The 26,428-nt window shown below is 42.8% G+C and overlaps 1 protein-coding gene across 14 annotated transcripts in view; it reads right to left on the reverse strand.

Moving 5' to 3' along the window:
- The window catches only part of tnrc6c1 (trinucleotide repeat containing adaptor 6C1), a 637,257-nt gene that overhangs the window by 105,906 nt on the left and 504,923 nt on the right, over positions 1-26,428 (reverse strand). For 13 of the 14 annotated variants that reach the window (XM_059653753.1, XM_048554723.2, XM_048554726.2 and 10 more), the window contains 2 exons: positions 21,923-22,022; positions 21,811-21,832 (listed from right to left, as the gene is read on the reverse strand). In XM_059653753.1, the coding sequence (XP_059509736.1) occupies positions 21,811-21,832; positions 21,923-22,022 (122 nt within the window). Of the gene's footprint in view, positions 1-12,096; positions 12,210-21,810; positions 21,833-21,922; positions 22,023-26,428 lie in introns of those variants that run through there. The other variant, XM_059653760.1, reaches the window with a different exon arrangement.

Consider the following 26,428-nt stretch of genomic DNA (forward strand, 5'->3'; position numbering starts at 1 on the left):
AAATTCAAAACCATGCTGAAAAGCACTCTGCACACTGTACCTATTCCAAGCTCCATTCATCAGTTGTATCTCATCAAATCCTAAATTCCATCCTGCAGATTCCTCCAATGTAATTCTGCCATTACTCCAGGCTAGCAGCAGGCAAGCTTTGCACCTCTCATGCTTAGAAAACAAGTGTGCTGCATATTCCCTCATTAGATTCGCCAACTTTAGGTACATATAAGTCATCATTGGACAAGCATATGGATGTACATGGAATAGTGTATGTTAGATGGACTTGAGATCGGTATGACAGGTCGGCACAACATCGAGGGCCGAAGGGCCTGTACTGTGCTGTAATGTTCTATGTTCTAATTAGTGAAAGCACAAAATCTATCTATCTTTTTCCCAGTTCAACTTTTCTTTGAACCCCTACAGGCTATCATGTTTGGTCTTATCACTATAAATCCTCTTAGGGCCAAACTCTTCAATCATGCCTTCAGCAATGGCCCCTAATCTTTCTTATTCCATCTCAGAAGTAACCGACTTAAGGACCCTGGTGTATTTTATTTCATTAAAATGGTAAAAAGGTGAATGCGACCTGAAGTCGTTCAGTGTAAATGTATAATGTGGATGGTAATATATTTGTTTTGAAAGTGTTAAAAGCACATTTTAACAATATGGAATAACGCAAGAGTCATATGAAACAGGTGGATATTTGGCACATTGAATTTCCCCATGGAGAGCTGGCATAGACCCAACCGTTCCTACCACTCCTACAAGACTGCAGATCCAATTTCCAATTTCCCCATGGAGAGCTGGCATAGACCCAACCGTTCCTACCACTCCTACAAGACTGCAGATCCAATTTCCAATTTCCCCATGGAGAGCTGGCATAGACCCAACCGTTCCTACCACTCCTACAAGACTGCAGATCCAATTTCCTCTTGAAATCATTAATCATCTCGGTTGCCATCACCCCTGTAGTCAGCAAATTCTAGATAATTTAGACTTACTGTGTTTAAATGAAAAGTCTTTTTTTTTATATTCAATGGTATCTCATTTCCAAGACCCTGAATCTGTATCCTTTGTTCTTTGTACCACCAGCTTACAGAAAACCCTCAACTGAACTCCATCAATTGAAATGCTTCAGATATGGCAGAGTGTACAAATTCATCAACATTTGCAAAAGGGAAGCCATGCACTTTTAATTAAACATTTTAGTTTTTAAAAAATATGCTTTTAAAATGCTTTGACCCACAAAGCACATGTATACAAACCATGAGTAGGGGGTAGAATACTGAAATTTCCAACTAATACCCTCTAACTTACTTATTAGTCAAGAATTCACTGACAACAACCTTGAAAATACTGAACAACACTGCCTCCATTTCTTCTGGGGAATAGAACTTCACAGACTTTCAATCCTCAGAAAAAAACAAACAAACATTCTCTCCTTTCTCTTAAAATGGGGAGATTTCCTATTTTTAAACCATGTCCCCAGTTCTAGTTTCTCCCACAAGGAAAAATATGCACATCCTGTCAAGTTCCCTCAGGATCTTGAGCGTCATAAAACCACCTCTCATTTTTCCAAACTCCACGTATCAGGTCAAATTTGACTAACTGCACCTTATAAAGAGAATCTCTGCATCCCAGGAATGAGCTGAGTGAAGCTTCTCCAAACTGATTTTAATGCAATTATATCCCTTTTTCAATAAAACAGACGAAAAACACAGTATTTCTGATGTAGATTCAGCTGTAAAACTTCCCAGCTCTTACACTTTATTCCCTTTACAAGAAGCATTTGCTTTACCTTCCTCATCATTTGCTGAATTTGCACAGTAATTTACTAGAACAGATTCCTCTCTTCCTCAATTCTACAAATCCAAATCAATTTAAATGATATGCTACTTTTCTATTCTTTCTGCCAAAATGGACAAGTTCACATTTTCCGACATTTTACTCTGGCTATCAAAATGTTGCCCATTCACTTAACCTATCCATATTGGTATGGATATCCTTATGCCCTTTTCACAACTAACTCACCAACTTATTTTGGTTTCACCTGAAAATTTAGCGACCATACATTCGATCCCTTATCCAAGTCTTTGATACATTATTCAGCATGCAATTTCAGTTGGCATATAAATTCAGCAGTAAGGCAAATGGAATGCTGGCCTTTATCTAAAAGGGGATGAAATACGGAACTTCTCCTTGGACATATAAAATTTTCTCCAAGTAAAAGGTGTAGCCAGTTATCCATAAGAGTCCCAATTATGCCCATCTCTTTGTGGGCTATGTGTAACATCTGATGTGCCAGTCCTGCTTGGGGATGTCACCCACTACTCTTTCGCTGATACATCACGCAGTCTTTGGTGCTGTTTCCTGCTCTCATCTAGAATTGGGAAAATTAATCAGTTTTGCTTTCAACTATCATCCTTTTCTCCCTTCATATAATCCCATCTCTGACTCACCCACGGCACCTCCTCAAGCAATCACACCTCCTCACTGTTCAAGGGCCCAAACATAGTTTACACTGGTGAGACCAAACACAGGATTGGGTGATTGCTTTGCAGAACATCATGCTCTGTTCATAGGAATGACCTTGATCTCCCAATTATTTGCCATTTTGATAAACCACCTCGCTCTCACACTAAAATTTTTGACCTGGGCCTGCAGCATTGTTCCAACAAAGCACAACGCAAGTTTGAGGAACAAATTTTATTTTGTACTTAGCCACCTTACTGCCTCAATATCTCAATACTGAATTCCATAACTTCAGAAAATGACCAAGCAAGAAGCTTTCTCCCCAGAGTGGGGGACTCAATTACTAGTAGTCATGAGTTCAAAGTGAGAGGAAGAAAGTTTATGGGAGATATGCGTGGAAGGTTCTTTACACAGAGGGTGGTGGGTGCCTGGAATGTATTGCCAGCGGAGGTGGTAAACGCAGACATGATAGTGTCTTTTAAGATGTACCTGGACAGGTACATGGATGGGCAGGGAGCAAAGGGATACAGACCCGTAGAAAACAGATGATAGATTTAGACAGAGGATCTCGATCGGCTCAGGCTTGGAGGGCCAAAGGGCCTGTTCCTGTGCTGTAATTTTCTTTGTTCTATGTTCTTCATTTTTCTTCCATTCTTTCCTCCATGTCCAGATTATTTTGCTCAAGTACACAGGAGGCATTATCTCCCTTCACATTTTTACACCCACTTCAAATCTCTTTCTCTTCTAACCATTAACAACCCTGGTTACCTTTACCGCTGGGCCTCTATACCATCCGTCGCCTTGCTGCTCCTCTAACTCAGTTCAAAAGTAATATTAAAAAAATTCCAAGATCTTTCAGTACTGAAGAAGTCATAACAGATTTCAGACTTTAACTCTGTTTCTCTCTCCACAGATACTGCCAGACCTGCCAAGTTCCTCCAGCCTCTGCATCTGTTTCAGATTTTTAGCATCTACATCAAAATGGAAAGTCTTGCTAAAACTATACAAGGCACTAGATATGACACTGTTAGAATACAGTGAACAGTTTTTGTCCCCTTATCTAAAGCGGTAAGCCACCACTGAAGGCAGTATAAGGAAGGTTTTATAGATTAATCTTGAGTATATAGGGAGTTTCTTGAGACGTTGAGAAGGTTGGGCTGTACTCATTGGAGATCAGAGATTGAGACCTTATTGAAACACAGCATTCTTAGGAGGTTTGACAGGGTAGATGCTGAGATCCTGTTACCCGTTGTGGAAGAGTTGAGAACTACAGGGCATATTCTCAAGTTGTCATCTAGTTCGGGCAGAGATGAGGAGGAATCTCTTCTCTTGGAGGGTCACAAATCTGTGGAATTCTTTACACAGAAGGGTGTCAACGCTACAGCATTATGTATGTTCAAAGATGAGATAGATAGGTCTTTAATCAGTAAAGGGAACCAAGGGTTGGAAGGGAAAAGATGAAGTGAAGTGGAGTTAAGGATTATGTTATCAGCCATGATCTCATTGAATGGCGCAGCACACTCGATGGCAATAATGTCCTACTTCTGTTTCTACATCTGGAGGTCTTGTTGGAAAACTGATGTCACTTTCCGAGTAATTAATTTCTCTCACTTACCTCATTTTCCACTTCTGTGAGTTTCACTAGGTTCTTTCTGCACAATTTATAGCATAGCATCTGGCAATTTAGTCACATCAGTTGATGCCAGGATTTATATTCCATACAAGCCTCCACTTGCTCTTGTTTTCTCATCTTACTTTGCCTCTCTTATCACCCACTCCTCTTTCCTCATTTTTGCATCAAGCTTAGTCTTAAGTGCATCAATTCTACACACTGCAACTATTCATCAGCAAGATACATACTTTTTACAAACTAATTTCTCCTAATTTCAATAAGTTAATTGTCACCATATGTTTAAACTCTTAGAGTACATTTGTCTTCATGCAGAAACAATTCTTTACAAATAACCTACTGGTCCCCTTCATAATCGCTTGGTAGTACAGAAATTAAACTTTGCTAAAATGCAACAAAAAAAATGAGGTTTTTTTTATCTTGCACTCATCAGAACTAGGATGCAAGATACAGATGTGAGAAACAGGACACCATTTTATGCAGCATGAGGTGATGGATCTGATTAATTGCTCAATCAGTGGCATGGAGATATAGCAAAAAAAGTTATGGTCAATCTTTGTTCTCAAACCACATCTGTCATATTTTGTTCTGGCATATAGATCTATTTAAATACCAAAGATCAGTGGATCAACATTCATAAGCACACGCTGCAAGAGAACAAGTCAGAAACACCAGACATGCTTTAGAAGGAGATGCCAAACTGATGACATTACAATACAAGATTATATGAATGCTAAACAGCAGATGAAGCATTTAAACATTTGAATTTCTTATTTTATCAAGTCCCCAGCAGGTGTCATGGTAAGCTTTAGGCACAAATCAGCACCCATGCCAATTAGCATTTCAAGTTTTAAAATATTCATTTTATGACTGCTGTTGCCTTATATATTTGGCTCTAATACACATGTGCACAAAATTATTTCACAAACAGCAACACTGATGAAACAACCACTGCCAGAGATATCAGCCAGTAGAAGACGAGTCAAGAATACTAACTCTTCTGCCTGTTAGTTTCCAAAAACTTGAAAAATCCAAATGCTAATATTTCTCAGTAAGTAAACACAAGTAAAATGACTAGGAAAAGTAGCTCACTGATAGCTACTTGGGCGGCACGGTGGCTCAGTGGTTAGCATTGCTGCTTCACAGCACCAGGGACCCGGATTCCATTCCACCCTCAGGCGACTGTCCATGTAGAGTGTGCACATTCCCCACGTGTCTGCAAGGGTTTCCTCCGGATGCACCAATTTCCTCCCACAGTCCAAAGATGTGCAGGCTAGGTGGATTGGCCATGCTAAATTGACCATGGTGTTCAGGGGTGTGGAGACTAGATGGGTCTGGGAGGGATGCTCTGAGAGGCAGTGTGGACTTGATGGGCTCAAGGGCTGTTTCCATACTGTAGGAATTCCACAGGAATATAAAGAAACACGGGGAGATATGACAGTCTCTCCAGCCCCTACTACAAGGCATATCTTTGGCTTCAACTCAACTTACCTGTCCATTCCCAATTTCTCTTAAATCCTTGAAAAACCAAAAATCTGTCTATTTCAGCCTTAAATATATTCAATGACAGAACATTCACAATTCATTTAAGTAAAGAATTCCAAAGATTCAGAACCATTGGAGCAAAAGCATTTCTCATCATGCTCCTAAATGATACGCCCTTTATCCTGATATTATACCTATGTTCAGCCTCTTCAAAATCACATAATGTAATGAGATCACCTCCCAGTCCTTCCAAATCCAGAGGTAATAGACTCAGTTTACTCAATCTCTTCATAAGGAATAACATGTTCATGCTAGGAAAAAATTCAGTAGACCTTTGCTGCATGGTCTCAAATAAGAATGTCATTCTTTAAATACTGAGCCATTTCAACAAACTCCTGGCTAATATTTCACATTCTACCCTTGGTTACTGGAGGTCATCCAAAATACCGCTGCCATGTCTTAAATTGTAAAAAGTCCCAGTCAACTACTGGCCCTGTGCTCACTGACCTACAATCAGCTCCCGTTAAGCAACATATTAATGTTAACGTTTATCATTGTTTTTAACTCCATTCCTGGCTTCCCGAGTATTCCTATTTATAACTGGTGAAGCACGGGCAGCTGTGCGTTAGTCGTGTAGGCTCCAAGCACAATTCCTCCCCACATTGCTGTCCTCTTATAAAACACTACTTAAATGGCACATCTTTGACAGTGGTCTAAATAATTTCTCTACCGTTCTTCCAGCATCCTTCCCATCTACCACCTTGTTTTCCACCACTCCCCTGTACAGCTTCCTCTTCATCCATTCTCACAGCCGCCTTCTTGTTGATCCTTTGGCAACTGCAACCCCCAATACCATACCCTTACACAACTCTACCTGACGCCTCATTTGCCTGCACCACAATCCAACCTTATTTACCATCATGCACACCATCCATCCCCTTTCATTCTTGTAGTGCGGTCCATCCCGAGGGACCTTCTCACGTTTTAGTCTTGCCTGCCCAGCCTGGTAAAACACTAACGTCTGGCCTGGCAAAAAATTCCCTACCAGCTCCAGCAAAAGCTCCAGCCATGATAAAACGATGTCTGGAACATACTTTCCTAACTGTTTATTGCTCCTCCTATCACACACTGACTGGTTAATGGACTAGTAGTCCGGTGGCCCAGGCTAATGCTCGGAGTTCAGGTCTCATATTGCAGTGGGTGGAATTTAAATTCATGTATAAATCTGGAATATAAACCTCATCTCAGTTTCCTGACAATCACCATCACTTACTACCATTGATTGCATAAAATCATTCTTGGTCAGGAGTGTCCTTCAGTGAACGAAATCTGCCATCCTTAATACCATGGCATACGTGCACCATTAGACCATGGCAATGTGGTTGAACTAGCCGAGCAAACTATTTTATTGAAGAGATGGGCAGGTATGGTCTCACAAAAGCCCTCTACAACAATAGCAAGATTTCTTTTTCTTGCATTCCAACGTCCTTGGAATATTGGGCAACCTGCTATTTGTTTTCCAAATTACTTGCTTTATCCGCATGTTAAATTTTCATTTTCATTTTCCTCATACAAGTGCATGCAAGTCTCTCCGAACCTCAACATCTATCAGGTTCACACCTTTTGAAAAGTATTCTGCTTTTCTGGTCTTACAATCAGAGTGAATAACAATTACACTTCATTTGCCACCTTGTTGCACACTTGCCTATATCTCTTTACATTCTCTTAAGTGTCTGTCTGACAGTTTACATTACTACCTTGCCTTGTTCAGTCAACAAACTTAGACATTGCTGTCTCGGTTTCCAACTCACTTAAATAGGCTGAAAGTAAGCCAGACTTCACTGATCTTCACAGCACTTCTTTAGTCACACCTTGCCAACACAAAGATGCTCCATTTATCCTGCCTCTTAATCTTGCAGTTATGCTAAATATTAACCAGCTGAAAGGCACAGTCTCCAATGATGAAGCAGTTAAAATTTAAAATGCCTAAGATGTCAAAATTGAAGGAACAAAAATATCTCAGAGCATTGTAGGACAGAAGAGATTACAGCCATAGGTAGAGGCAATAGCAGGGTGGAGAGCGGTTCAAAGCTGGTTACAGTGTTGCCTCAAGTGCCAAGGATTCTTGTGGCATAGCGGCAGTGCACCTGTCTCTGAGACAGAAGCCTTGGTTCAAGTCTCACCGGTCTCAGATATGTGTCACAACATCTCTGAACAGAATGATTAAAATTGCCTGTTGTAGCTACTTGTCCCTATGCACCTTTAATGGAGATTTATACACATTTATATTTATACACCCTTATATACAAGGTAATTACTGTTCTGATCAAGTAGCAACTAAGTTTCCAACAATGGCATGAGTTCAGAGTGAAAAAAAACCTAAAAGCACTGTCGTCCATTCACTTTAAACTTAATCAAACTTTGGATTTGAGGGCAAAGAGGTGAGCTAGATTTTAAGATTCATAGCCACTCCTGTTGAAGGTGTTAAGGTGGCTCCAGCTCAGTAGCAGATTTACAATGTCCAAATGGGACCTTTATCTTCAAAAATGGTCATACAGCAAACCAACACTTGACATGCAAGATGCAGAAAGCCATGACAAGTAGGGCAAGACATTTTAGTTCAGCATCATCACACAATGGATCTGATTGAATTGGCAAATCATCATTTTACATACATTGAAAGGGATCACTTTTTTTTGAGATGATATATTGAAAAAGGAGTTGGACTGCTACACAACAAGCACCAGGATAGTATTACAACTTGAAAGTCAAGTGCAGATTTTTCATCTGTTTAATTCAAGTTGATTTTTGAAGCAGTGAGGGGGAGAAATTGAAATTCAGTGGCACCAAGTGTCTTGAGTTAGGCAAGTCCTGTCTGATAGCAGCTCTCTGATTGGTGAAGCTGCAGAGAGTTAAAAGCTGGAGCAGCTAAAAGAGAAGTTTATCCAATCACTGTGAAATTGAAGAACAATCAACATCCGACACACAACAGGCTGCTACCATTGCTAAAATTCAAAAAGGACAGAGATGATTTAACCTATACTTGAAATCCAGACTTTTGATCTTCAGAGTTTTGTTTACCTTGTTCATGTTCTTGACCCATCTATAATATGTATCAAATTGTCAGCCTTTTGTCTATCTTAAATATAAATAAATGAATGTCTAACTATTAGGTTTTCTGAGGTTATATTCTAAGTTTCATAGTAGTGGATTAGAAAACCTCTCTCTTGTCTAATTATTGTTAGTTAAATGTGTTACAATAAACAGTTATTTTCTGATATGATAAAATTTGGTATGAACTGCTTTTGTCCTGATAGCAGTCAGGCAGGCATTTTGGTCATCTTGGTGGTCTCATTGGAATTTTATACATTTTGGTATGGCTCGTGAAAAATTGAGACTCCAAGTTTTGGTACTCTTTTCCCATTTAAGACCTAACAGTAAGACTGATAACTGTAAATCCAGGCGTTCCAAGACTCCCAACAAAATGTGTACCTTAGCAAAACAATTCATATGAATATAATTAACGGGAGTTCACTGCAAGAAGTAGAAGCGGTTTTTGCAACAGATTTGATTGAAATTTAATTTCAAAGTGCAGGTTTCACACCAGACTATATATCCTTTACCATCACTTTTGGTTAACATCACTACCTTATCTCTTCATCTCAACAAGATGGATGAACAATACAAAAACTTGTTATGTGAACCTCACATTATAGTGCAATGCTTCTGCATAAGCAAAACCTGCAGAGAAATAAGCCAAAAAATATTTCAAATCATTGTTGGTTTTCTGTTAGTTTTTTTCTCCCCCTTTAAATCATCAGCATTCTTGAACAACTGGCTCGTAAAGGCTGATCTGTCCCTCTCATTTAAGTGCTTATGTGAAAGTATGCATATTGGACGGATTTCAAACAGCGTTTCTGGTCACTTCCAAAGTCTCGTTCCATTTAACTTAGCCAAACTTCTAACATCAAATTGTGTAATTTATGAAACAGTTATAACTACATTTGATCTTTTATATCTGCTGTTTTGACAGCTTGTTCAGAGATATCAATTCAGCAAGGCTACAGTCTCCAAAGAAATTTCAAAAGAAAAGCAGCACAGCACCCACACAGGAAACAGAATTCTATAACCTCCCTCAGAAGGCCTCGTTAGAAAATGGATATAAGTATGTAAAAGTCGGTGTCATTTTACAGTCTGCCTTCAAGTGCTGTAGAACTAAAAACACTGACTGTTGCCCAATTCTTATGGTAAAAATAACAACTTTGTCAATCTTGGCGTGAAGAGGGAATGGAAATGACCAGAGACGATACAAGTGTGACAATTTAAATACTACAAGGACTCTCAGATGTAGAGTACACATTCCAGAAAGGACTGAAGATTTCTAGGCACTGTTACTTCAACTGTCAAACCAGCTTCAACACAAGATCTACTTCCCCTAATAAAATTACTCACAGCCTCAAACAGGTAATCTGAAACTTCTTTTAATATAGATTACTTTCTAAAGCAGCAATCAAAGCTAAAACAAAATTCTTGACATTTGTTTCTGCATTAGACATCCATACAAAAGTCACCTCTCCTCGCAGTAAGGCTTAGATCCCATTTGGCTCCAATTAATGTTCAGCAATCTAAAGTCATAGTTCAATGTTCACATAGTTCCCCAGTAAGTTTCTACCTTGAGGGCTGGGAGGAGCAGTGGAAACAAGATACAAGGATGAAAGTCAGTCAAAATCTTCAGTCCACGAAATTACACACAGATGTTGAAATTTACTCATGTTGTCCCATAATCCACAGATAGCAAAGTTCCCCAAAAATAACAAACTCCTCAATAAATCAGTTAAGTGCCTGAAGTACTTACCCTGTTCTATTTATATTTGAAAGCACTGAATAATGGAGTAAGTCATTAACTGACACTACACAAAATGTCAATTTTACAACTGTTCATGCAGCAGATGATTAAGAACATGAGAAATAAGAGATCACCATATGGCACTTGAGCTTGCTCAACCATTCGATATGATCATGGATGATCCTCAGGTTCAACACTACTTTCCTAACCACACCCTATATCATCTAAATCCCTGAAACCAAATATCTTACTGCTGTGGTCTCAAATATATTCTGCAATGCAGCATCTACAACCAACTAGAGTAGAAAATTCGAAAGACTCATAATCCTTCAAAAGAATGAATTATTTCAAATCTTCGTCCCAAATGATCTGCACCTTATCCTGAAAATGTGCCCTTGTCTCCTAACTTGGCAACCTGTGGTCCATCTTGTTGCTTGATTGCAAAGTCCTCCAATATTTCACTAATTAAAGGTTTCTGGTATATCAGCTAGGAGTAGGAATAGGCTATCCAACTGACAAGCTTGCACTACCATTAAATAAGATTACAACTGATGTGATCAATACACGTTCTCACCTACTTTTAATAAGCCATTCATCCCTTTGCTTAGCAAGAATCCATGAACTCAGTCTTAAAAATATTCAGACTCCGCTTCCACTGCCTTTGAGGAAGAGATTCACAATCTACCGAGAAAAGTAAACTCTAATTTTGATCTTGAATGTGCAACTCCTTATCTTTAAACAGCGACAACTCGTCTAGATTCCTCCACAAAAAAAAATTCTTTCCATATTTCAGATCTTCAAGAGAGCAGAAGGAATCCATGGTAAAATGAAAGTCAAAACCTTGGAGATTTCCAACAATTCAGAGAGGGTGATATTATTGTTGGCCTGACTGAATGCAAATCAACTATTTCAATGCTTCAATGCACTAGAAGAAATGCTGCTCCCAAAAATGGAAATCAGGGCAGCAGAAAATTAAAAGTAAATTAATGAGTTTTTACTTTTCAAGCTGATCAAGTTTATTGGATTATAATGTAACATGCAATAACACCCACAGTAATAAGCAGTGATTTCTTGGTCCTCCACACAGCTTAGATTTTCCACACTTATTTCAAGTTCATAAAACAAGATAATTGATCTTTTTATAGTTATTTGTCAGATATTTGGTGTACTATTGTGAAAATCTGGCAGCAGAAACTGGGTAAATATTGAATTAATTAACAACTATTGGCAAAAAAGAAATTATGTTTGCCAATCATAATTAATGACTTTCTTTGGACTTCAAGCAGGATAAATCCAGTGATATGTGGCATTACATGGTTTAGAACTCAATATAAAGAAAATAAGCCAGTTTCTTCCAATAGAAATGACAGCAACATTACTTGGGTAAAACTTACTCTGTCATTACTTCTAATCAAATAAATTTACTTGTCCCTCCAAATACATTCTAAGTAGCTCACAACAGTCTCTGGTCAAATAATGTTATCCAATGGCTATTTGTTAAGCTGATGAGTACAGTGAAACTCCTTAAAACGTAACTGCAGTCATTGACACTGCCAGTTATCATGAGTAACTCTTTTTGATCCTCATGTGGATTACTGTTTGTTTTATTTAGAATCTTTGGGCATCTCAATTACCATCATTCCCTTATGCAAGTATCAAGTGAACTTACCATCCATTCATCTTTATTAGCAAATACCCTTTTGCTATGTTTTGAGCAGTCGTGTGTATTTTTCATTCATAATAATAGTCATTCTCTGAATGCAAAACAAAATACTCCTTGGGACACAAAATTAAAGAATGTTAAAAATATGTTGCTCAAACTAAAATGCCATAAGGACAAGCTATGGTCTGACATTTTAAAATCTGAAAAAATACCCAGTAATGAAGAATATATATTTTACTTAAAATAAATAGACAACCATCTGGTCAAAAATCAATCAAAACCAAAACTAAAGTCATAATTTAGTGGAATATGTGGGATATTTTGTTTCGGCCCTCCCCAGATCTTATAACCTCTCTCTTTGTGCTATATTGATGACTGTATCAATACTTCTTTTACTCCTTCCTTGAAGTGAAAAATGTTATAACTTTACTTCAAAGATTGCACCCCTCCCTCACCTTCACATGGTCCATTTCAGTCACTCTTTTTTAAATTTCCTTGATGTCATCCTTTCTGGAGTCAAGGTGTCTACTACAAAGTGACCGATTCCCAGTTACACAACACACACTTTCATCAATCTCACATCTGATCAAGATGCGATTCCATTCTCCATCTCACCTGTTCTGACTGGATCACTTTCAAGGTAATCAATCAATCTGACATTTCCTTTTTCTTCAATCAAGAATTTCCCTACACTATGGTTGACAAGTCACATTAAACATCTTCTTGTTCCCACCACTTCCTCTCCTTCCTAGACTGGATGGAACTCGCTTCGTTGTCATCTTCTACTCAGTTTCACATCTCCCCTCCATGAGCATTGTGACGGGACTGCTCTATGACAGTCAGTTTTCCATCATCTCCAACACACATGCTTGTCTTGCCTTGCAAGGCTAGATACAATGAGTATCTCTTCACTTGCCAATAGATTTACTTCTTTCCAACTATTGAAAGGCCCAAACATTCTTCCCAGACAAAACAGTGATTTACCCTGTACTTTTCTATCCCTCACGCCCCCTAAACTCAATTTGGTACACTGTGCTCACTGCTCCCCACGAGATTCTCTTTGTGGAGAAGTCCAAGCCAGACTGGACAATCGCTCTGCTTAATGCGCCCATTCAATGCATAAAAATGTTCCTGTGTGTTCGGTCACTGGCCACTTTTATTCACTGGTTCACTCTTAATGTGGACTCTCTGCCTTCTACACTTTTACAACAAACAAAGATGAGAACTTATAAAACAAAAATTAGAACTTTTGCTTGGGTTCCTTACATCATTTGATCTCAACATTTTCATTCAAAATTTCAGACATATCATCTAAACTCTTTTTCCTAACAGATGTTGGCAATGATTCAACTGTTGCCATTCACAGCTCCTCTAGATCCTTATTTTGCTACTGCCCATTACCACTCCTTTAGTCTTGTAACAGCTTTTTTGCTGTTATTTCACCATGTCTACTACCTACATTATGATGACATTCCTATGTTTTAAGTCCTCTCTCCTTTCTCCCTTTTCTGTCTCTGAACTTGCTTAAAATCTGTTACTATTATAATATTTTCAAGTTTTGCTAAAAGATTGACCTGAAAAATTAACTGTTTCTCTCTCCACAGATATTGCCTAATTGTTGTGTATTTCCCTTTAGGTTTCAAACGTCTAGCGAGAGCAGAACTTTTCTGAAATGTGTCGGAATGGTTTATTTCTATAACCCAAGATGGTAAGTGGCATGAATACCAACATACCCACTACTAAAAACAGCAAGCAAGACACAAAGTTAACATTTTGAGTCGTGTATGACTTCTTCGGAACTGTTGTGAACTGAAGTGGCATGATATTGGACTCAAACTGTTTTTTCATTCTCTCTCCACATGTGCTGCCAGATATGGTGAGTTTCTTCAGCACTTTCCCTTTTCATTTTACGTTTCCAACATCTGCTTTTATGCAAGTCATTAACTTCTACATAAAATTCTTTATTGCGATCAATAGCACAAGTAATCAACACTGCTTTTCAGACTGAACCATTGATGTATTTAACCAAAAGGAGCACTACAGTCTATTTTATCTGAAATTATACATACAACCAGGGTGGTATTATGAAAAGTCAATGCTGTGTAAACACACCTTGTTAAGCCTCCTTCATATTTCAGCAAAGGTAAGCAATAGGAAAGGTTTTTGAGGTTAGGATTAAACACATTAATGGAATTCTAGTCTATTCTAGTCCGCAATAAGTTGTATAATGCCCAGTTTAACTACTGAAAAAAATTGGATGTAGAACGCAATAGTATTGCACTTCTGACATTCACAATCATTGCCTTAAGCTCACAAAAACTTGATTTTTCCATCAAGACCATCTCCAATTTCATTTCTTTTGATAAAAGAAATGTATACTTTGTAGCCTTTCTAGGCTATAATACATTGGAAGAAAGAGTCTTAAGGTCACAAGGCAGGCCATACATACGTCAATGACCAAATTTATTCTGTGCAGATTTTAAAAGACCAAAAATTGACAATGCATTTTCACACAAACTGTTAAATATTTCTACATTACGTGTACTCAAGCCTCAGATTTATATCTATACTGCCAAAAAGGCAAATGACTGGCAATATTCTATTTATGAAATCCGCATGTGTTGTTTTCACATCTGATGGTATACTTTCATGCAATGTACATACTTACTTCTTGGTCTTGGAAACAACTGTGTAAACAAAGTGATGCCAGTGCTGTCACAATGCCACAACATCTGGTGGCAGCAAATTTCATCCGAAGCACAAAACTGGTAAAGTTGCCACGGTCGCAAATGATCATAGAGCTGTTGTCTTACTAGAGATGACTAGGGGTGGTTTAACCAGACAGTCACCACCCGTCAGGTGAGGGTAGAGGCGGAGAAGGAGAGTCTTTCATTATAACCTCAGCCAGTGTGGAATTGAACCCATGCTGTTGGCAATACTGCAATGCAAACCAGCAAACCAGCCAACCCTCCCTTAAGCACAATGTACTAGAGAAAACAAATGTAAATGGAGGCCACTACAGCCCTTATATTGAGTTGACCATTTTTATATTAGGCCATTTGATAGGCTGAGAGCTCAACTTGGCTAAGTCGACAATGCACATTATTACTGGGGTCATGTACATTTGCTCACTAAACTTCAACTTCAAGTGAAATAGTTCAATGGTTAGCAGGTTTGCACCATACCAAGCGTTCTGAACTAATGTTTCCTGTTTCACACAATAGACTAGACCGGAAACAGAATTAAAGATGAGCAATATTTAACAAAGTGTGAGGCTGGATGAACACAGCAGGCCAAGCAGCATCTCAGGAGCACAAAAGCTGACGTTTCGGGCCTAGACCCTTCATCAGAGAGGGGGATGGGGGGAGGGAACTGGAATAAATAGGGAGAGAGGGGGAGGCGGACCGAAGATGGAGAGTAAAGAAGATAGGTGGAGAGGGTGTAGGTGGGGAGGTAGGGAGGGGATAGGTCAGTCCAGGGAAGACGGACAGGTCAAGGAGGTGGGATGAGGTTATTAGGTAGCTGGGGGTGCGGCTTGGGGTGGGAGGAAGGGAGGGGTGAGAGGAAGAACCGGTTAGGGAGGCAGAGACAGGTTGGACTGGTTTTGGGATGCAGTGGGTGGGGGGGAAGAGCTGGGCTGGTTGTGTGGTGCAGTGGGGGGAGGGGATGAACTGGGCTGGTTTAGGGATGCAGTAGGGGAAGGGGAGATTTTGAAACTGGTGAAGTCCACATTGATGCCATATGGCTGCAGGGTTCCCAGGCGGAATAGGAGTTGCTGTTCCTGCAACCTTCGGGTGGCATCATTGTGGCAGTGCAGGAGGCCCATGATGGACATGTCATCAAGAGAATGGGAGGGGGAGTGGAAATGGTTTGCGACTGGGAGGTGCAGTTGTTTGTTGCGAACTGAGCGGAGGTGTTCTGCAAAGCGGTCCCCAAGCCTCCGCTTGGTTTCCCCAATGTAGAGGAAGCCGCACCGGGTACAATGGATGCAGTATACCACATTGGCAGATGTGCAGGTGAACCTCTGCTTAATGTGGAATGTCATCTTGGGCCCTGGGATGGGGGTGAGGGAGGAGGTGTGGGGACAAGTGTAGCATTTCCTGCGGTTGCAGGGGAAGGTGCCGGGTGTGGTGGGGTTGGAGGGCAGTGTGGAGCGAACAAGGGAGTCACGGAGAGAGTGGTCTCTCCGGAAAGCAGACAGGGGAGGGGATGGAAAAATGTCTTGGGTGGTGGGGTCGGTTTGTAAATGGCGGAAGTGTCGGAGGATAATGCGTTTTATCCGGAGGTTGGTGGGGTGGTGTGTGAGAACGAGGGGGATCCTTTTGGGGCGGTTGTGGCGGGGGCGGGGTGTGAGGGATGTGTCGCGGGAAATGCGGGAGACGCGGTCAAGGGCGTTCTCGATCACCGTGGGGGGAAAGTTGCGGTCCTTAAAGAACTTGGACATCTGGGATGTGCGGGAGTGGAATGTCTTATCGTGGGAGCAGATGCGGCGGAGGCAGAGGAATTGGGAATAGGGGATGGAATTTTTGCAGGAGGGTGGGTGGGAGGAGGTGTATTCTAGGTAGCTGTGGGACTCGGTGGGCTTGAAATGGACATCAGTTACATGCTGGTTGCCTGAGATGGAGACTGAGAGGTCCAGGAAGGTGAGGGATGTGCTGGAGATGGCCCAGGTGAACTGAAGGTTGGGGTGGAAGGTGTTGGTGAAGTGGATGAACTGTTCGAGCTCCTCTGGGGAGCAAGAGGCGGCGCCGATACAGTCATCAATGTACCGGAGGAAGAGGTGGGGTTTGGGGCCTGTGTAGGTGCGGAAGAGGGACTGTTCCACGTAACCTACAAAGAGGCAGGCATAGCTGGGGCCCATGCGGGTGCCCATGGCCACCCCCTTGGTCTGTAGGAAGTGGGAGGAGTCAAAAGAGAAGTTGTTGAGTGTGAGGACGAGTTCAGCTAGGCGGATGAGAGTGTCGGTGGAGGGGGCCTGGTCGGGCCTGCGGGACAGGAAGAAGCGGAGGGCCTTGAGGCCATCGCCATGCGGAATGCAGGTGTACAGGGACTGGACGTCCATGGTGAATATGAGGTGTTGGGGGCCAGGGAATTGGAAGTCCTGGAGGAGGTGGAGGGCGTGGGTGGTGTCACGGACATAGGTGGGGAGTTCCTGGACCAAAGGGGAGAAAATGGAGTCCAGATAGGTGGAGATGAGTTCGGTGGGGCAGGAGCAGGCTGAGACGATGGGTCGACCAGGGCAGGCAGGTTTGTGGATTTTGGGAAGGAGATAGAAACGGGCCGTGCGGGGTTGGGGAACAATGAGGTTGGAGGCTGTGGGTGGGAGGTCCCCTGAGGTGATGAGGTCATGAATGGTGTTGGAGATGATGGTTTGGTGCTCGGGTGTGGGGTCATGATCGAGGAGGCGGTAGGAGGTGGTGTCGGAGAGTTGGCGTCTGGCCTCGGCGATGTAGAGGTCAGTGCGCCATACTACCACAGCGCCACCCTTGTCTGCGGGTTTGATGGTGAGGTTGGGGTTGGAGCGGAGGGAGCGGAGGGCTGCCCGTTCTGCGGGGGAGAGGTTGGAGTGGGTGAGAGGGTTGGAGAGGTTGAGGCGGTTGATGTCTCGACGGCAGTTGGAGATGAAGAGGTCGAGGGAGGGTAGGAGGCCTGGGGGTGGTGTCCAGGAGGAGGACTTGTGTTGGAAGCGGATGAAGGGGTCAGTGGAAGGAGGGTTGGGTTCCCGGTTGAAGAAGTAGGCATGCAGGCGAAGACGGCGGAAAAACTGCTCTATGTCCGACCGTGACTCTCCAGCATCTGCAGTTCCCATTATCTCTGATACTATTTTAACCTCACTGCGAAGCCTCTTCCAGGGATGCCTAACCTGAAGAAGTTACCCTCCTCCCTCCGGACCAACCTCAGGGAATCTCTCTCCCATTGCAACTCTCTTGTAATCTCTTCGGCCTTGAAACTGCTCGACCATGTCCTGAAGCAAACCAGGTACCACAGCCACATCACCTTTCTCAGCACCTGCCTACGGAACCAGATCATCCCCAAGGGACTACAGTCCACATTTCAGCCTTCCCAATTTGGCCCCAACCGTGACCACCTGTACACCCAGAACATTCAGACCCTTCAGAAGCGGTTCTCCCTGCGAGTCCTGAAACAGACACTTGCAGCTATGCGCCGGCACCTCCAGGCACTGCAATCCAGCCTGCCCCAGCTCAGAGCCTCCCTCTCCCAGACCTGCAAAGGACCCCTGCTGTTTTTTATCCTCCGCAGGATCCACAGACTAAACACCCAGTTCCACTCAGCTTTACTGGACACCAAAAATCGTAAGTACAACCAACTCACGGGCCCCTGCCACCCACAAGAGGATTCCTGCGCCTCCCAAATCCCGACTCTGTCCCTGTCCCTGCCCCTCCCCCACCATGCACCCGCCGCCATTGACCATGAGGACACGGCCGGAGACCCCACCGATGACGTCACATCCGCCCCCGCCGGCCACAGAACTTCCGGAACCGCTGCTGCAGTCACCACCTCCACGTCCAGGTACTACAGCCCACACACCACCCTCACCTCAGCTGCTGCCGCCCACCCCGATCCTCCCACCGCCGACGGAACCCCGCCCACGGTCGACGCCGACGGAACCCCGCCCACGGCCGACGGAACCCCGCCCACGGCCGACGGAACCCCGCCCACGGCCGACGGAACCCCGCCCACGGCCGACGGAACCCCGCCCACGGCCGACGGAACCCCGCCCACGGCCGACGGAACCCCGCCCACGGCCGACGACCTCATCGCTCCGCCCACAACCTCCACAGCCTGCAACCCCAGAGAAGACAGCCACACTGAGCCCTGCCGCATCTTCACCATCCCCCCAGACCTCCCACTGACTGAGGACGAACGGTCAGTCCTGAGCAAGGGGCTCACCTTTGTCCCCCTACAACCACACATCAACGAATACCAGTCACGGTCGGACATAGAGCAGTTTTTCCGCCGTCTTCGCCTGCATGCCTACTTCTTCAACCGGGAACCCAACCCTCCTTCCACTGACCCCTTCATCCGCTTCCAACACAAGTCCTCCTCCTGGACACCACCCCCAGGCCTCCTACCCTCCCTCGACTCTTCATCTCCAACTGCCGTCTAGACATCAACCGCCTCAACCTCTCCAACCCTCTCACCCACTCCAACCTCTCCCCCGCAGAACGGGCAGCCCTCCGCTCCAACCCCAACCTCACCATCAAACCCGCAGACAAGGGTGGCGCTGTGGTAGTATGGCGCACTGACCTCTACATCGCCGAGGCCAGACGCCAACTCTCCGACACCACCTCCTACCGCCTCCTCGATCATGACCCCACACCCGAGCACCAAACCATCATCTCCAACACCATTCATGACCTCATCACCTCAGGGGACCTCCCACCCACAGCCTCCAACCTCATTGTTCCCCAACCCCGCACGGCCCGTTTCTATCTCCTTCCCAAAATCCACAAACCTGCCTGCCCTGGTCGACCCATCGTCTCAGCCTGCTCCTGCCCCACCGAACTCATCTCCACCTATCTGGACTCCATTTTCTCCCCTTTGGTCCAGGAACTCCCCACCTATGTCCGTGACACCACCCACGCCCTCCACCTCCTCCAGGACTTCCAATTCCCTGGCCCCCAACACCTCATATTCACCATGGACGTCCAGTCCCTGTACACCTGCATTCCGCATGGCGATGGCCTCAAGGCCCTCCGCTTCTTCCTGTCCCGCAGGCCCGACCAGGCCCCCTCCACCGACACTCTCATCCGCCTAGCTGAACTCGTCCTCACACTCAACAACTTCTCTTTTGACTCCTCCCACTTCCTACAGACCAAGGGGGTGGCCATGGGCACCCGCATGGGCCCCAGCTATGCCTGCCTCTTTGTAGGTTACGTGGAACAGTCCCTCTTCCGCACCTACACAGGCCCCAAACCCCACCTCTTCCTCCGGTACATTGATGACTGTATTGGCGCCGCCTCTTGCTCCCCAGAGGAGCTCGAACAGTTCATCCACTTCACCAACACCTTCCACCCCAACCTTCAGTTCACCTGGGCCATCTCCAGCACATCCCTCACCTTCCTGGACCTCTCAGTCTCCATCTCAGGCAACCAGCTTGTAACTGATGTCCATTTCAAGCCCACCGACTCCCACAGCTACCTAGAATACACCTCCTCCCACCCACCCTCCTGCAAAAATTCCATCCCCTATTCCCAATTCCTCCGCCTCCGCCGCATCTGCTCCCACGATAAGACATTCCACTCCCGCACATCCCAGATGTCCAAGTTCTTTAAGGACCGCAACTTTCCCCCCACGGTGATCGAGAACGCCCTTGACCGCGTCTCCCGCATTTCCCGCGACACATCCCTCACACCCCGCCCCCGCCACAACCGCCCCAAAAGGATCCCCCTCGTTCTCACACACCACCCCACCAACCTCCGGATAAAACGCATTATCCTCCGACACTTCCGCCATTTACAAACCGACCCCACCACCCAAGACATTTTTCCATCCCCTCCCCTGTCTGCTTTCCGGAGAGACCACTCTCTCCGTGACTCCCTTGTTCGCTCCACACTGCCCTCCAACCCCACCACACCCGGCACCTTCCCCTGCAACCGCAGGAAATGCTACACTTGTCCCCACACCTCCTCCCTCACCCCCATCCCAGGGCCCAAGATGACATTCCACATTAAGCAGAGGTTCACCTGCACATCTGCCAATGTGGTATACTGCATCCATTGTACCCGGTGCGGCTTCCTCTACATTGGGGAAACCAAGCGGAGGCTTGGGGACCGCTTTGCAGAACACCTCCGCTCAGTTCGCAACAAACAACTGCACCTCCCAGTCGCAAACCATTTCCACTCCCCCTCCCATTCTCTTGATGACATGTCCATCATGGGCCTCCTGCACTGCCACAATGATGCCACCCGAAGGTTGCAGGAACAGCAACTCCTATTCCGCCTGGGAACCCTGCAGCCATATGGCATCAATGTGGACTTCACCAGTTTCAAAATCTCCCCTTCCCCTACTGCATCCCTAAACCAGCCCAGTTCATCCCCTCCCCCCACTGCACCACACAACCAGCCCAGCTCTTCCCCCCCACCCACTGCATCCCAAAACCAGTCCAACCTGTCTCTGCCTCCCTAACCGGTTCTTCCTCTCACCCATCCCTTCCTCCCACCCCAAGCCGCACCCCCAGCTACCTAATAACCTCATCCCACCTCCTTGACCTGTCCGTCTTCCCTGGACTGACCTATCCCCTCCCTACCTCCCCACCTACACCCTCTCCACCTATCTTCTTTACTCTCCATCTTCGGTCCGCCTCCCCCTCTCTCCCTATTTATTCCAGTTCCCTCCCCCCATCCCCCTCTCTGATGAAGGGTCTAGGCCCGAAACGTCAGCTTTTGTGCTCCTGAGATGCTGCTTGGCCTGCTGTGTTCATCCAGCCTCACATTTTATTATCTTGGAATCTCCAGCATCTGCAGTTCCCATTATCTCCAATATTTAACAAAGCCCTTTTATCATATTGCTCATTAATAAAAGTATTTATTTTAAATTGGACAAATTCTTATAACTAACACAAATATTTATAGTTCATCTCCTACTTACAGGAAATAACTGAGATAATGTTAAACTTCATGATTGAGTCATTTTCCCCATAATGTGATCAGAAAGAAGTTTACCTCTATGAAGAATTAGTAGCAAACAATAGCTAACCTTTGGTTTTATGTTCAGCAGCCTGAAAGAAAGAACAGAAAAAAAGAGAATTGGGTTCAAAATAGATTTTGTACTAAGTATAAGCAGATATGATTAATGCCAAATGCAGTACCTTTTTTTGAGCAGCTTCCTTCTTTTTCTTCTCTTCTTGCTTTTTCTTTTTCTTCTCTTCCATCAAACGGTCCTCTCCTTTAGTTTCTTGTTCTTTCTCACTATTTCATCAAACAAAAACATTGGAAAAATTGAGCAGAAGTCTAGAAGCAGATAAAAATCAAAAACTCATACTTTCAGAATTGTAGCAAATGAAATACTCAAAAAAAATTGATACAGTTAAATCACATTGGTGTTTCAAAGTTGGTCTTCCCCACAAAAAGTCTTGAACTGTTACTACATATTTCACTTTCTATAGCACTGCACTAAACATACTATGTTGCTTTCAAAATTATAACAGCTAGACATTTCCAGGAAATTTCAACAGTACATGTCCAGTTCAACACTTCAGTGATTTAATTCTCCTTTTAATTGATACTCAAAATTAATTATTATGATGTACCAAAGTTAAAAGTTTTTTTCTGAAAAACCACTGGAGGAATAAAATTCTGTTTTAGTCCAATATGCCAAATCGGTTTAATATAGGCATTAACAAATCAAAGTATAATTCAGGAGACACCTCCTTGGTCAGAATATGGAAGTCATCACCAAATAAAGCAAGTGAAATAAACAATGTAGATGCAAAGCGCAAGATGGAAAAGTACACAGGAGAGAAGTAGAAGTAGTAGTGCACAATATGTTGATTACCAGGGATGAAGAGAATAAAATTATTGAAGACTTCTAGGGAGTATAAACATTTGCTGGTATGCTGTAAATTCTATGCAACTAGATGATACAATGAGTCCAGCTTTGACACTAATTTTCATTTTCTACGACAGCTGATATCTTTGAGTGACTTGCTCTATATTACAAAATAATATTTGATCCAGCACCAAGCATCTGCAGTTTAATGTCTAATATTTTGTTTACTGTTAATTCTAAACATATTATTTCAATAAAATAGCTATGATCAGCTACATTCACGAATAAAATCTTCAGTGCACAAGTTACAGTCGTCAACCATCTTCTAATTCCATATTATTTAACAGATCTGCAATTCAAAAAAGACCGCAGTTTTTCCTCAGCCCATACAAAAAGACTTGCACTGCTTCTCAGTTTGATTACTGCTTGAGACTACAGAATTACAAAGCACTCTAAAATCTATATTTGGAGACTTGTACAAACTACTGCTTTACTCCCTTTGTCATCTTCTGCACAGGAAATTGGTCAACAGAAACATCAATCACAACTGACAGAACCTCTTGTGCCCCAATTCCAAACACCAAAAGATGAAATAAATTGTTCCAAGCTCACACTTGAGGTGGTGTCAGAGGATGCGGATGAGCAAACGATAAGTGAGCGAGAGCACTAATTTGATCCCTGCTGAGCTAACAGAAAAGGTTGACTGATGAGGATGTTAGAGTTGATCTTGTCTATATGAAATTCCAAATGTGTTTGATAAACTGCCTTGAAACAGGTTTACCAGAAAAGTTAAAGCCCATAGCATAAAATAGATAGTGAGAATATGGATTCAAATTTGAATAAGTGACAGAAAAAGAGCTTTGGTCAATTTTTATTTTGGACTGAAGCTAGTATAGCAGGATTCCCGAGGGGTCAGAATAAACACTGCAGTTGTTCTTGATCTGTGTTATTAAGGACAACTATGTTTTACAAGGCACCATTTCAAAATTTTCACATTACACAAAACTTGAAAGAATTCTGAAGGATGGGAGTGATCATGATGGAATTCAAGAGGACAGCATCAGGCTGGTAGAGCTCAGGTGCCCACAAGGGTGGTAGAAGCAGAAACAATTATTCCAAAAGGCAAATAATGGGTACATGAAGAAAATAAACTTGTATCAGGTCTTGGGGATTGGGGGAGGGGAAACATTTCAAAGACAAGTTAGCGAGAACTTAAAAGTGCTAAACGGCCTTGTTCTGTGTCCTAAATCACTGCTTCCACGTCACACTGCTTCCACGCAGGCACATTCAGACAAAAAAAGTCCAGATATATCCAATACATTCCTCTTGCAAACATTATACAGTTAAGTTGCAATGTAAAATATGTGAAGAAAAGTTGATTTCCATGAGTTGCACATGGAGTTTTACAATGACTTTAAATGGGAATGTACACTGTATTACATAATTGTTCCATAATATATGCTGAAATATACCAGTTTACGTATAACATCTTAAGAAATTGTGTACATAAAATTTCTGAAGTATATAAATCCAGATTACCATTCAATTTGATGCAATTATTAATAACAGCATGCTGTCATCTCGAGAGCCGCAAACAATCAATGTCATGTTTGCACACAGAAGAAGATCAAGCAACATTTAGAGAGTTATCATTTGAGAAAATTTAAATTGTTATCCAAAAAAACAGATATACACATGCATTATCAGTTAGATACAGGACGACTGAAAACAAAAATATGCAGCTTATTTGGAATGTTATTCAATGTCCTATTGAATTTAATAAATGTGGGTCAACGATTCAGCTCCTGCATATTTCGTCACCACCTCTCTCTACCCAACAGCTTTCAAAGAACTTGTAACTGCTGAACAATTATAGGGACCAAAATTCCTCAAGAGAGACCCCTTGTCCCCCCATTCACACTTCACTTCCTGGCTTTAACCACAGACCAAGTTTGCATTACTTAAAAGGAAGGATGTGACTGGCACCTGGAGCAAAAAAAAGTGTCCAGCTAACTTCTGTTATTGACCAGGTCAGACCCCCCCACAAAAAATTTTAAGAAGGTAGCCTAGATCCTAATTTTTTTCCCATTTTAAAAGTAGACGTGAAGTGGGTGTTCCAGGTATGATGCAACTGGCCAAATCACTTGGCTTTAAGCAAAACACTATTTATTTAAACACTACAGTTAAAACACAAACAAAAGAAAGTGGAATGTTTATTAACTGTTGGAAAACTTAACCGAAAACTCAATACAGTAACTTCAATAATCAACTGTTCCAACACAGTAACATCCCATAAACACACCTCTTGGCAAAAAGGTAAATTCAAACACAAAATCTTACAGGCAGGAGGGATCAAAATCCCGAGAGATTTCTGAACAAAAATCAGAGGAATCCTTTACTGGAGCTTGCAACATTTCTGGTACTCAAAACATCTTAGGGCTGCTCCAGCTAAAAACAACCAGAAAAAAACCTGGACTGGGAGAACTGGCCACTCCCTTTATATTGCTAATCTATTACCACCTAGACTCTTCTTCACCTTAGCCTTTACAACCTTTCTTCAAAAAAAAGTATTGGACAAAATAACCTTTTTAAAGTGACAGCATCATCACACGTTCCCCTGCTTGATGTGGTACAATGTCTGCAGCTTGGTCTTCTGGTCCTGAACTTGAATCTGACGTTGCTCAAACTGCAAATGTTTTCTACAGATGTGTTTGTTCTGGATCACTTTGTTGTGCTGTGTTCCTTTTCTGAATTAGTGTTGCTGTTCATTTTAGAATGCTGTAGATTATCTCAGCTTTTATGGTGCAACTGTTAAAATGGGAGCACAGTTTTCAGAGTAGATTGCTGGATACGGATCGGCCTAAAGTCTACTTTAATGAAAAGATTTTGTTTTTCAGTTTTGTAATGACTAAACATCAACTAAGCAGATTTAAATAAAAATTGAATAGCTGGGTAATTGTGATAACCCCAAGTTATTATAATGTGGAATGGAATATAGACTACACAAAATTGAAACACCCTTAATAGATGACAGTAGCAAATTGTAAGTGTTAATTTGAACGCTTCAAATCAGAGGTGTAGTAAAATGCAGGAATATGAGGAGGATGTGGTTTTTGTTTGAAACTGACTTGAACTGCAATGTTTAGTATGTCTATAAACGTGCAACTAAAAACACCACAAAAATGGGTAACTTGACAAACCAACACAATTTGAAAATGCTCATCACTTTCGTTTTGCTGTTCTTGCCCTACCCCCGAAAAAAAACTGACTATAAATGTTTAAAAGAAGTTTAATTTATATAAATGATTTGGGTGCAAACATAAGAGGTATGGTAAGCTGGCAGATGACATCAAAATTGGATGTGTACTGTACTGCAAAGAAGGTTACCTTACAGTATCACAGGATCTTGATCAGATAAGCCAATGGGCTTAGGGATGGCAGATGGACTTCAGTTTAGATAAATACCAGGTGCTGTTTTGGTTTGGAAAGGCAAATCAGGGAAGGATTTATACACTTAAATGGTAAGGTCCGAAGGACTGTTGCTGAACAGAGACCTGGGAGGGCAGGTTCAAAGTTCTTTGAAAGCAGAGTCGCAGGTAGATGGGACAGAGAAGGTGGTGTTTGATACACTTGCCTTTATTGGTCAGAGCACTGAATATTGGAGTTGGGAGCTCATATTGTGGCTGTTCAGGATACTGGTTAGGCCAATTTTGGAACACTGTGTGCAATTCTGGCTTCCCTGCTATAGGAAGGCTGTTGTGCAACTTTTAAATCTTTTCAGAAACCTTTCAAGCATGTTGCCGAATTGGAAGTTTGACTTATAGGG

The sequence above is a fragment of the Stegostoma tigrinum genome, chromosome 22, assembly GCF_030684315.1.
Source record: "Stegostoma tigrinum isolate sSteTig4 chromosome 22, sSteTig4.hap1, whole genome shotgun sequence".
NCBI lineage: Eukaryota > Metazoa > Chordata > Chondrichthyes > Orectolobiformes > Stegostomatidae > Stegostoma > Stegostoma tigrinum.